At 53.6% G+C, this 13,261-nt stretch overlaps 1 protein-coding gene across 2 annotated transcripts in view; it reads right to left on the minus strand.

The window, feature by feature from the left end:
* The window catches only part of PRR5L (proline rich 5 like), an 80,450-nt gene that overhangs the window by 10,792 nt on the left and 56,397 nt on the right, over positions 1-13,261 (minus strand). For both annotated transcript variants that reach the window (XR_009009188.1, XM_007181084.3), the window contains exons 7-8: positions 12,594-12,734; positions 8,308-8,434 (exon numbers count right to left, since the gene is read on the minus strand). Coding sequence is in view for 1 of the 2 variants with exons in the window: in XM_007181084.3 (XP_007181146.2) it covers positions 8,308-8,434; positions 12,594-12,734 (268 nt within the window). In the remaining variant the exon portion in view is untranslated. The remainder of the gene's footprint in view (positions 1-8,307; positions 8,435-12,593; positions 12,735-13,261) is intronic.

The following is a 13,261-nucleotide window of genomic DNA, read 5'->3' on the forward strand; positions in this document are numbered from 1 at the left end:
GAAGGTTGTGATTGCAGAGGGGATAGTGGGAGTCAAAAACTCCTAATGAGTTTGGGGGACGAGGGAGGTGGTGGCCCCACCTTCAGAGAGAGCTTTAGATGAAGCCCTGAAACGTAGGGGAAGAACTGGGCTATGTCTAAAGGCTTCTGTGGTAACTTTGCTTGTTTATGCCTGATACTGCCCCCCACAGTAGGGGTCACCAAAGGACTTTGCATGATTGATTAGGTCCAAGGGAGTCTCCCCCGCTTTCCCCGCTGCTGCCTGAGCTTCACTGGATTTGCCCTCAATTCCCTTTCAACCAGTCTCCTCTGAAGACCCGGGACCAGCTGCCAAAAGAAGCCCTCGGCTCTATTCAGCATGACGTGCCCTCTGCAGTGTCAACACAGGAAGTGGAAAAGGCCTCCTAAGCTTAAGTCCGGAGGAACAGGTAACTGGAGGGGGGGGCTCGGCTATCAAAGCGAGGGCAGTGGGACGTCCTCCAGATCGTCCTGAAGCAGGACTATCAACGCTCCCAGCAGGTCAGAGTTCTGTTCAAGTCAACACTCTGGATTCAGCCAGCCTTTCACAGCACCAAAGAATGGGTGACGCTCCGTGGATGGCCCCACTGGGGAAGACAGAGAGAGGGCTGGACAGGAATTATTATAAAACTGCTGCTTCTTGAATTCTCACCACATTCTAGAAAATATGCTCAACCTCGACATGCTTTTATCTTTTGAATCCTCCTTAAACTGAACCTAAGCTATGATCGTTTTCTCATCTGTAAAGTGGGAGATAATATGAATATCAGAGAGGTAGTAACTAGCCTACGCTCACACAGAAAGAATGTAGTAAAGCTGGGATGCAAACAAGGTCTGTCTCACTCCAGACCTCACTCTTGCAAGCTGCCCATACAAAGTACACATAGTGATAGTAGACTGAGCATCTCGTGGGAAGGACAAGCCAAGTACATGGGGTTCAAATCCAGGGAGAAGAGTCCAAAGGAGGAAGCACGTGTACCAGCAACACCCAGTTCTGATGGCCTCTCATCTCCCGCCTTCACAAGGACGAGGCCAGTCCAGAGACCTACAGTGTGGCCGGAGTAGGGACCAGGGTAAGCCTGCATCCCCAAGGTCCCAGGGAAGCCTCCTCTGCAGGCACTGTCCTCTTCTCCCGCTCAGGCACTGCATCTGCATCACGAACTGGAAGAAAGATCCCAGCGAGGCAGAGGAGGTGAGGATGGAAGGCTGAGGAACGGTGGGTTCTGGTCAAAGCCTTTTCTCCTTTTCTTTGGCCCCCTTCCTGCCAGTGCACACGTCTCCCAACCTTCCAACTGCCCAGCCCATTGCGTGTGTCACTGCTTTCCCCAGCTCCCTCATCCCTGGGACCCCAAAGACCCCTAACACATCCCTCTCTCAGCAGGGGATGCCGTGAGGAGAAATGAAGAAGGGCTGACCGCGCTGGTGCTCCCACCACCCCTGACAGGATCACAGAGGGGGAGGGGGAAACTAGTCTCTAAAGGGAGAGCAGACAGTGCTCACTGGTCACACACTGGCCTTGGGGACACTCAGCCCATGCTGCTCTAGTTTACTCTCAGTTCTCCCCATGGATCTGGAGGCCCTGATACATGCTCTCAGCACCTGCTCCTAGATGGGCATCGCAGTGAGGCTGCCATGTCCAGCTGCAAAGCTCTCAGCAGTTCCCATCACTGGATGATTTTACATGTCCATATATGCACATATGTATTTATGTATATGTGCATATGTATATACATACATGTGTCTCTCTCTCTCTATATATATATACACACACACACATAGGTATAAACAATGACAACCCTTAGGGCTAAGTTCACCGAGACTACTGGCTCAGAGCCCCAAGGGAGCTGTTTGCTGCGAACAGCAATTACTGATATTTCTCAAAACCAAATAATAATACATAGAGTTTAGAGCTTACTGAGTGTGTTCCCATCTGCCGTCTCACTGTTGAGTCCCAATCTCCCTCTGAAACACTAGCACGGCTCTCATCACCCCCATTGCTCGGAGGAGGAAGACTGAGACTTGGCCCAACCCTCTGAGGCTCTAAATGGCAGTGCCCAGACGTTCCCCACTACACACTACTGCCTCTCAGGGCTCCGCCGCTGCCCTTGAGCCGGCCCACTCTCTGAAGTCAGGTAACAGCAAACACGGCCTCCAGTAGTGCCAGACAGAGACTGCGTCATCAGCCCCTTCTCTGGGGAAGAATGAATAGGAGACAGAATGCCAAAGAGCCACCAGGACAGAAGAATCAATGCCAGACGTCGGCAGAGGTCCTCTCTGAAGCATGGGTGCTCGAATGTGCCAAGCTGCACATTTCTATAATGTTCCCACATTTTTACAATAACCATGTATTACTTTTATGATCACAAAAATCGATAACTATAAAGCAGAAGCACCGGAAGAGTTCAAAGAAGCAGGGGCCTCATTAAAGAACCATCCTTTAAAAAATGCCCTTGAAAACAATTCATTTCCCTCCTGCTGCTGTTAAAAGCAAGCACACTCTAGGTTGGCAGTGGCAAAACCCAGGTTGTGGTGCTACAGCCAGCCTAGCAGGAGACTGGGCTGGACTGTTTGGTGAGCATTTACTACGTGCAGATCCAGGAAGAGGAAAAAGCTAGGACAAAGCCCAGGCCCAGGACATGGGATGAGGTGAGGACCTGGGGGACAGATGTGCATGGTGGACACACACAGAAGCTCTGGGGGAAAGAATTCATTTGATGATTTCCATAGTAGAACGAGCTAGCAAGGTGTCACAGATGGGGACTTGGGCATTGCCCATCTCTCTCACACCGTTAGTCCAGCACCCCAAAGGCCCTGGAGGGTTCAACAGGCAGCAAACTGACAAGAGAGGCCACCTGGGCTGATGCGGAGAGACAGAGCCAGAGGGAGGGCGGCCAGCCTGGAGGAGGGGGTCCCCATGACATCTGCCCCCTCTTTCAGCAAACACATCTTGAACTTCGTGCAAGATGCTGTGCACACTGCTGACAGCAAGAGAAATGTAAATCTGATATGGGGCCTGCACAGGGGCTGGAGCGCAGCGGGTGTGTGCGTTGGAGAGGGGTAGGGTCTCAGGCGCAATCATTAACTGAGCATCTACTCTGCACTGTAGCAAAAAAGGAGAAGCTTCACTGACATGATCTCCTGCTAACTATTCTGCAGAAAAGGAACCTGAGGTTGAGATGCTAAATCATTTTACAGTCACGGTTAGTGATGAAACCGGGATTCAAACCCAAGGCTGACAGCACAGCCCTTGCTCCTGACCTCTGGGAGGCCTGCACGCAAATCAGTGTCAAGTGGCAGGGCAGGGCTACAGACAGAGCACTCTGGGGATTCAGAGGAGGAGGAGTCATGAAGAGGGGTCCTTCTAGATGGGCCTGCTCCTTTGAGAGGGATGGAAAGACTGCACCCCAGCTGGCAGTTCATTGATTCCCTCCCTCGGAGGAGAGGTCTGTGCCAGGCCTGGGATACAGGTGAGCCACATGCAACGAGCTCCCGGTCTAAGGCGGAGACCAACAAATAATCAGGCCATGGCTACACACCATGGCAAGGGCCAGAATGTGGTCTGGGGTCCAGAGAAGGGAAGGGGAGGCACACACAACTCCTCACCTGGGGTGATTCCACAGGCCCCAGGCCATCCTATCTGGGGCCCATAATACAGCAGGTGGCAGCTCTGCCTGGGCCCTGCCCTGAGACAGGGCGTCTTCTTCCTCCTCTATGCTCGGCCCTCTGCAGCTCAGAGACGTTAAGTAACTTACTCCAGGGCACACAGCTGAAGCCCAGCCCTTGTGGTTTCCAGGGCCCTGCTCCTTCTGCGGCTGGCCTCACCTCTCTCCGTAGGGCTGTTCCCTGACGCTGACTGAGAGGCCTCCAGCTCTTCCTCCTGCTTTCTGGGTGGAATGTTTTGGCTCCCAAGACTGGGTGTGGGCACAGCCGAGACCACAGGGGCCGCTGGGCTGTGTGAGTCCCCTGGGCAGACAGTGTGTCCTTACGAAGCTCCCACCAGATTCCAGAGCCAACCCCAGGACAAGTATACGCCAAGCTGTGTCCCCGGCGAGGTCAGACCCCGCTAGGGCCCCTTGGGAGGCCTTAAAACTGAAGCGTAGGCCTGGAGCTGATAGTGGCCTCCCCACACTGCGGCTGCTTGCTCTCTTTCCCCTCTTTTCCTTATTTGCATCAGGGAAAGCTGGGCCCTGCCACTCAGAGAAGGAAATTTCCATTAAGGGACTGACTAAGCTGTGGATCTCCCTCTGGGGCCTAAAAACTGGTCCCTCCCCTGCAAGGGGGCCCTTGGAGCAGGGAGAGGGGCTGGGCCCTGCCACCTCCTGTACCCACTTCCAGGCCTCCTCCTGCCTGTCACATGGGGTATGGCGAGGGGAGCCTTTGTTCCCCCCTCACTCCCCGGGCGCCCCGCTGAGCCCTGGCATTCATCCCCCTGCTCTGGAGCCAGCCAGGGCAGCTCCTTTCAACCCCCCAGAGAGAAGCAAAGCCTGGAGGAGGCGGTCCTTTCTTGGGGACTCAGTTCCCAGGCCTTTGATCTCCCAGGCTCGCTGGCCGGGCCTCACCGGCCCCCATAAGGCAGGCATTGTGATCCCTGCCCACCACGTCCACAGTGGGTGTCCCTCTTCAGGCCCCAGCACCTGAAAGCCCATGAATGCCTACTGGTCACGGGGACAAGTTACAGTATGTTGAGGAAAAGGGCCCTCCCCCTGAGGGAGGACACAATGGAGAGACATGGGTGGGAGGCCAGGCTTCCATGTGGGAGAAACCGCACACTACCCAGGCCAGGGCAGCAGCCTGGAAACTTGGGAAACCAGAAAGGTAGAAACACGGGCCTGGCCTCTGACAAATCAGCCTGTTTTTTTTTTGTTTTCTTGGTTTTTTTTAAGATTTCATTATCTTCCTCCTCATCCCCACACTCCATCTGCCCGAGAAAAGCAACAGCTTTGGCAGGGAGGACACACACACACACACACACACACACACACACACACACTCACTCCATCACGGCCTTGGACTCATCTTTTCTCTCTGAAGCTAGCCTTGCACATCTGCAGGGAGAGGCTTAACTCTCAGACCCATCGGCCTGGCCAGTAGGAAGAGGGCCTGCCCTTGAGTCCCCAGATCAACCTGTGTGGGCACGTGGGTGCAGTGGGGAGCCCCCTGGAAAACCACTTCTCTGGCTCTGGTCACCTACCCCATGTGACCCGGGGGACGTTTCTTACCAATGCTGAGTCTGAGGTCACGAGAGCAGGCACCCTCACAGCAGTCCGTGAGGATGATTACATGCCAAGCCCTTGCTCAGGGCCTGGAAGGTGACGAGCACTTGATAAGGGGTGGCTGTGGAGATGACGGTCCCAGCTGCCCTTGACCCCTCCCACCGAGTCAGGCCCAGAGCGGACGTGGCAAAGCCCTCCCGAGGGTCCAGGGATCTCTCACGTCCACTCCATCTCCTCAGTCTCTACCTCAGCCGGTCGTCATAACAGGCAGCTGCCTCTTCCACAGGCAGGAGAAATGTCATTGCCTCCAACTGACTGAGGCCCAGAGACTCCACTCTTTATCTAGAAAGGGGTGTCCTCGATAAGGAAGGGCACCTTTGTGGCCGTGTGAGCTTTCTGGTACCCAGGGGTTTGGGATGACATGTCGGCCTCGGATATCTCTTGGGCTAAGGAGTGTGTGGACAAGGAATGTTGCCTGCGTGTCAGTAAGCAAAGGGGTTGTGGCCGTCAAGCCATCAGCCACAGACGCTGCCCCCTGAGGGGATTCAGGATGGAGAAGAGCAGGATACTGGCCCTAGAGAGTTAAGGTGGGTATCAAAGGAATGATTTCAATGAGCCCAGACTCTTGCATCTTCCCATATGCAGAAAAGCGCAAAATTCACCGATGTGAGATGTCTGTTTTCCTTTAACAGTATTCTTTCAATGTTCCGACTACCTGGTCTTTGTTGCTAAGACTTCTGCATATCCTGGCTCCTCCCTGACCTCATTGGAACAGTCCCTCAGAGCTCTCGAGAGGCTGTCTTCTGCACGTGAGTCCTCAGTTTGTCCGTTGGATAAAACATAATTCTCAACTTTTAGGTTGTATATATTTTTCAGTCGACAACAGAGAGGGAAGGACCAGCTCCTCTGCTGTCCCTCAGTGAAATCAGTCACCTCCTAGGAGTTGACGGGGTGGGTGGGGTGCGGGCGGAGTGTGGGGAAAAGCTGGTAAAGTGCAAACAGCTCGGGGCTTTGGAAGCCTGTCTCCACTAGCCAAGCGACCTTGACCTTCATTTGCCTCCGCTGTGCGTGGGAAGGTGGTATCCAGCCCACCCGCACAGTGCCCAGGATGTGGTCTGTGTCCCGGGGCTTCCCCTGCCATCAGCCACTCTGAAACTCTAAGGCCTTCTCAGTTCCTCCAATGCTTCACCCTCCTGCTCCCCACCCTCCTCCCCCCAACTCCAAAACCCTCCCAAAGATCCTTCCCTTTGCCTGGGACAGTCTTCCTTTCCCGTTTACTCAGCTAACTTATATTCATCCTCCAGGTCCCATTGCAGATACCACTTCCTCCAGGGAGTCCTCCCTGATTTCCCAGTCCAGGTGTAGTCCTCCTGCCGTGGGCCCTGGACTTCCCCACTCAGAGCACTGGTACACTGATGAGTCATCATCTATTGTTTGTGACTTCCTCACCAGACCCTGCGTCCCAGAGGGCAGGGGTGGGTCAGTTTTGTCACAGATATACCTGCAGCACCTCACAAGGCGCCAGGGACAGGGTCTCAGTATACATTTGCTGAAATAATAATATAATAAAAAAATAATCAAAAGAAGGTCATTTCCTTCCCTCTCTGCCCCTACTGTGACAACGCCCCAGAGCAAAGGATTGTCCTTGGTATAAGAATAAAACCTCAGGCCTTTGGTTTATAATTTGATGAAAGTATGTTTTAGTCTTATTATAGCCGAAAAGTTGAAGGTATCCCTTCTTAGAGCAAGTCCTCACTGAACAAACTTCCAAATCTATTCTTGTTCCCGGCTCTAGGCCCAGTGGATGGCGGGCTCCGTGCCATGGCCTGGCTAACCCGCTGGCATCTTGACATCTGCCCGAAAAACTCGGGGGCCAGTTGCCGGGACAAAGCAGGAAGGTGGCGCCCAGGCCTCCTCACGGGGAGGGCAGGGAACTGTTTTCCTTCAGCCGGGTGGAATGAGGGAGGGAGGGAGAGAAGGAGGGAGTGTGAAGGTCCAGGCTCGGGCCAGCACCCTCAGATCTGTGGTGGCTGTAGTTATACTGGTGTCTCCAGAGAAGCATAAAGGGGCCCTGAAAACTGTGGCCGGCCCTGCCTTTTTCCTGCAGTCCTGAGGCCCAGGAAGGGGCGGGAAGCCTGCTGGAGGCTGCTCCTCCCCCCTTTTCTTTGAAGCTCAGCTAGGCCTCCATTCAAGCAAGAAGAGGGGGCAAAAGGTTCCAAATTTGGGGAATCCTTTTCCGCCTCTACACCTGTCTGTGGGTGCTGGTCACCCCAGCCCCAGGTACAGACGCCGCCCATCCATCTAACAAGTATTTTTTTTTTGAGTGTTTACTGTATGCCAGGCACCATTCTGGATGCTGGAGGTAGAACCACAGACCAAAAGTTCATGCATTTGGGGGATTTTCATTTCAGAGGGTAACTGAGCCATATCGTTTATGATATTCTGTAGCTATTTTCCCATCTAGGCTGTGGTCTCACTGAGCTAAGGAACAGACCCAATTCAACTCTAGATTCGCCAGGGTGACTAGTACAGAGCCTGAATGCTAGCTTTACAGCCACTGAAAAAGGCCACAACGGGATCTGTCCCCCAGTCCAGGAGCCCCTGTCCTTGGTGTGAAGGCCCTGGCGGTAACTATATAAATGTAGTGGGAAGCCAGCAGGTGTTATCTCCAGCCACACACACAATGAGCTGGTTTCACATTCTGAGCTGCTTTCACAGGGAAATTCATCACTGGTGGTTTTTCCACTCATGGGGGGATGGGGTGCAGTAAGGCAGTTTCTGGTATGAGATACAGGAAAATTAACATCGCAGACACCGAAAAAGATCAAAGCCACCGATCAAAGATGCGGATCAAACAAGCGCCACCACGGAGGTGTGGTAACAGCGCCTTGGGAGGAATTGCCAAGAGGGGAGGTTACCGAGACACAGGCCAGCGGGAAACATGAGCGATGGACATGCAGAGATTTGCACGACCCACATGGGAAGCAAAGGGCTTGGGGTGTAATTGGGGCTCGGTAAAACATAGCTGGTACCATTGCCACGGAGGCTCCTAGCGGCTTGAGAGCCGTGCCCCTTACCCAGTGTGTACGTGGGGCCTGAGACGCTGCAGTCCTCGCTGATGCCGAGGAAAGGAGAAACCACCTGCTTCACCAGCTCCTCCAGCTGCAAATAACCCTCGCTTGGGCCTGTGGGCTCGTGAACACTCTGGAAATAAACATCCAAGAGAGACAAAGGTCAGTCAAAGTCACGATGCCCAGCCGCATCCTTGTGGCTGAAATGAAGGACAGCCAGGACTGAAGCCTCAGGCCCTTGTCGTGGGTGGCGGTGATTGGCACTGCGCACGGAGAGCACCGTGGCCTCTGCAGTTGGATCCCACCCCGATGCCGGGCCCGTGGGAACTGTCCCCACCCCAGCTCCGGGGCTGAGGTCTGAATGGCTCCAACCACAGCACTCTCACCCTCCCTGTCACAATGGCTGTTTCACAGCTGGCACACAGGCGCTTTAGATAAGCACGTCACGTGTATCAGAGCACAGGGGCCTCCCGACAACCCTCATCATCTGCCTTTTACACATGAGGGAAGTAAGACCCAGAAAGCTCATGTAACTTGCCCAGGGAAACACAGCTGGAAAGTGGCAAAAACCTGGGACTGGAACACAAGCTGTCTGGCTCCAAGCCCATCTTACTGCCCCTTGTTAATTAGCTAGAAAAGAAAGGGGGACAGAATATGGAGAAGTCCAGAAGAGTAGAAGAAAGGGAGTGTCATTGTGGAACTAGACACCCATTTAGCACCAAGATGAAGGATCAGTTCTAAAGCCCAGCGCGACAGGAGTCCTCAGAGCTAAAAGAAGCCAGAAAGTCACCAAGGTTTTCTAGAAAACCAGCAGACTCCAAGGGAATTCAATTTCTTGCTGAAAAGGCCTAGAAGCCACGTGCTCATGTTGAGGGGCTGCAGGGGAGCAGAGACAAGGCTCTGCGGGGCCTATGCTCAGCCCAAAGGGTTGTCCCATCAAATTCTCAACACGGAATAGATTTTATACCACCCTCACTTGAAAAGCGAAAACTCTCCATTGCACTGGAGTTTTGGAGGCTGGGCCATGAAGAGGGAAGGGCCAGTCCTACAGGCTGGAGATCGCTGGGTGAGGGGTAAGCCCCCAAGGAAACTGGCTGACGTGGTCCTTCGTCAGCTCCATCACCGTGCGAAGGAGGTGGCTGGGGGCAGTGGGAGGGAGGGGGAAGCTTAAGGAAACACAGAGGAGGCTGAGGAGGGGGCTATGGTGCAGAAGACTTGGAAGTTAGGGCTGGGAAGGGCTTGGAAAAGAAATGAAGAGAAAATGCGAATGGGGCTGCCTGGCGCTTGAAGGGGGTGATGAAGGGGAGACGACTTGGTGGTTTTTCACGCCCCCAGGTTCCAATACTGCTTAGCAGGAGCTGAAGCATTGGGAAAGGCCAGCAGTGGAAATAAGATGCTTCACACACAAATCTGCCCAAATGGAAGGGGCTCCTCCAGGCAGTAGAAGGGAGAGGGGAGCCTTATTCATGCACCCAGAGACCCACCCCCGGCCTCAAAAGTGGACCAGTTTCAGCCCCAAAACCACCTCGGTTGGGTTTCAGAGCTGAGGAAACTTTTTTTCTCATTTTTTTATGCCTTGATATTTCTCATCTGCCTTCTCTCCCTAAGCCTCTCCCCCTCTACAATTCCTAAGCACTAAACAGAGAGGGATGACAGAATAAGGAAAAGAGGAAGGAGGTGGGAAGAAAATGTTTAACTAACAAATGCATTGATTCGGAGCTGGATGGTTTTCTCCCTGGGCTGAGAACTTGACTTGCACACAGCCCTCTAGGAGGCAGCTGCCCTCAGCCCTTGGCCTGGCTGCTGGACCGGCTACGTATCTGCAAGGCCCAGTGCAAGAGGAAAATGTGGGGTTCCTTGTTCAAAAATTCTTAAGAGTTTCCCGACGGCGACAGGAGAGAATTAAACTAAGCACGGGGCCCTGCTGAGACTGGGGGCCCTGGGGGACGGCCCGGCAGGGAGCACACCTGCTTGACTTGGCAGGTCCCCTAGGAAGGGACCATTCTAGGATGGTCTCAAACCTGTCTGCCCCTGCCAGGGGGAACCAGATCTCCACCGTGGTCAAAACCTCTGGCTCAGCCTCTTCCTGGACAGCCTAAGGACAGGAGCTCATGGCCCACAGCAGGAAAGTTTGAACCCCTTGTATATTTTGGGGAGGGGGGTTTTGTTCAGGGACATTTTGGAAAAGCACTGGAAAAGGGAGAGATGGCCTGAGAAATGGCTCTTTTCTCCATATGAGTTAGGCAGGGAAAAACCAGCCCCAGATCTCATGGCGCTGTGGAAAGTAGGGGCCCAGGGAGAGAGCAGAGCAATTCTAACTACTGGGGCCTAACCTTCCTGCAGCAGGAATGGTCCCAGGGTAGTACAGCCTGCACGTTCTATTCAGATCCAGAAGCTGCCGCCCCTGCCACCCAAGGAGCTGGACCTGGACTGGGGAAAAACCTGCCTTTGTCACTGTCACACTCACGCCTCTGGCTTCCTAGCTCCCAGAGTGTAGAAGAACATGGACCAGGGAACCAGTCCCAGGAGGCCCTCGGGGAAATGATGTCAAATGTCCTGTGTTAAACAGACCATCTCAGAAGCTCATGGGGCGGCTCCAAGTACCCTGGGAGACTGCAGGAGGGGAGGCAGTGGCAGCCGGGAAAGGCTAGGTGGGAAGGTAGAAACAGCAAGAGCTGAGGAATGGGTGACAAATCCAGCTCTCTCACAAATCAGTACGTGACCTTGAGTTAGTCTGCCAACCTCTCTGAACCTTCATCTCATCTGTGAAATGGGAAAACAGAGACTGTTTCCTTGCCCGACTTCCCAGAATATAAATGGAAATGGAAGTGTGGAAGCCCAACTTTCCTTTCCTCATCTTCCTCTCCGAATCCCAAAGGGCTCCTTTTCTAGACTCCTTCTTCAGGACCCAAGCCCTATTTTATGCTTCACAGACCTGAGCTGCATACACATACTCTTCTATCCCCATTCCTTCTCCTTCCTTTTCATAGAAATACTTGACCTGGTATTCTAGCCAATGACACCCCCTCTCGTTCTGTTGGGTAACTCTTCCTCCTCTCTGACCTCAGGCAAGGGGGAGAAGGCCCAGAAGGACGGCCCAGCTAGAGAACCGGAAGAAAACAGCAGCTGGTGGGGAGGGAGAGATCAGGGGTTCCACGCCTGACGTTCCACCCCTGCCGAGACGGCAGCCAGGGATCTTCACCAGCCTGACCAAGAATGAAACTGTCTTCCCTGAGGACGGGCTCAGAGCTGAGCATCTGAACTCGGTACAGAGGTCGGAGAGGCACAGCAGCCACCTTTTTGGGGATGTCCTTAGGCCACAAGCCTTGTTTCGTGGAATTGTGCACCCCTATCCATAGAACTGGCCTCACGGAGGCCATGTGTATTCTATGTGATCCTACTCAAGGTCACGGCCGATTGCGCAAAGGGGAGTCATGTGGCCCGAGCTGGGCCAATCAGTCTTTCCCCTGAGTGTACACAGTTCTAAATCTTACTACCTCGTGCTGCGGGACCTCAGGCAAACACATAAACCTCCTGGGTTTCAGTCTCCTCATCTGTAAGATGGCACTGACAACAGTGTCCAGCTCGTAAGGTTTAGATTATTTGATTCAGAAAGCGACACACTTTAAGCCCTTGGCCCATGCCTGGCAGGTAGCCGGGAGCCAGCCAGGGTTAGCTCATCTTCCTATCGTTGATTTAGAATTGGGATTAAGAGATGCTAGGCAACCACCTGGGTCATCTCTTGGTGGAAACATGCAAGCCGTGGGATGCCACGCTTGTCGGTGCAAACCAAAGCACTGAATGCAACTCTGCAGAGAGAGAGAGAGAGAGAGACCAAGTCCAAGAGGGCCAGGAGAGGCAGCGTCAGAGAGAAGCCAGGTGGACCAGACATGAGTAGAGACCAGTAAGTGGAGAGAGGCTGGCAGCTTTGTGGCCTGACGTGGTCTCACTTGTGGCTGTAGCCCCTGAGGACCTTTCCTGTGGGTTCCTGGTCTGGCTTGAGCTGGGATGCAGTGGGTTCTGGTCGTAACTTACAACTCGAGGCTCCCTGACATGACCGGATGGGGGAGAAGGGTGTCTACTCCCTGAAGGACGGGACAGTGCTCCCCTTGCTCCCCCCGGGATCCCAGCACCCAGCACAGCGCCAGGGACCCTGACGGTGCACCGTGGACACACAGCAAATGAACTGGAACGTGATCGATGACACTAAAGGACACTAAACTGAGCCAGGGTGCTCTGGGCACAGGGCCCTTTCCCCCTCAACCTGCGGTGATGTCTCCGCCCGGCCTCACCTGCAGGATGAGCAACATCTGGACAATGGACGAGGGCAGCTGGGGCTGGGCCAGCAGCAGCAAGTCATCTAGCTTCACCTTCAGCAGGACCAGGTCACGGAAGCCCAGCAGGGAGATCTGGCGGATGGTCAGCTCCTGGCCCTGGCAGGCGAGAGGCAGCAGCGTCAGGAGGTGAGAGAAGAAGCAGCGTCGGGAGGTGAGAGCTGGCAGGATCTGCCACCAACCACATGGGGGCCAGCAAAACAAATGGATGGTTGGGGGGAACGAGGTGTCTGCAAGGCCCAGGGGGGCTGTCAAACAGTCAAAGCCTTGGCCCCTGTCCTTCAGAACAAAAGCTTCATTTACGATAAGGTGTGACTCGCTGATTCGAAAAGATCCATGTACCCCAATGTTCATAGCAGCATTATTTACAATAGCCAAGACGTGAACACAATCTAAATGTTCATTGACAAATCACTGGACAAAGAAGGTGTGGTGTGTGTATATAAATACACACACACACACACACACACACACACACACACACACAAAGGAATACTACTCAGCCATAAAAAGGAATGAAATTTTGCCATTTGTAACAACATGGATGAAACTGGAGGGTATTACGCTTAGTGAAATAAGTCAGACAGATAAAGACAAATGTTGTACCTTATCACTTATATGTGGAA

This window comes from Balaenoptera acutorostrata, chromosome 9 (genome assembly GCF_949987535.1).
Source record: "Balaenoptera acutorostrata chromosome 9, mBalAcu1.1, whole genome shotgun sequence".
Taxonomy (NCBI): Eukaryota; Metazoa; Chordata; class Mammalia; order Artiodactyla; family Balaenopteridae; genus Balaenoptera; species Balaenoptera acutorostrata.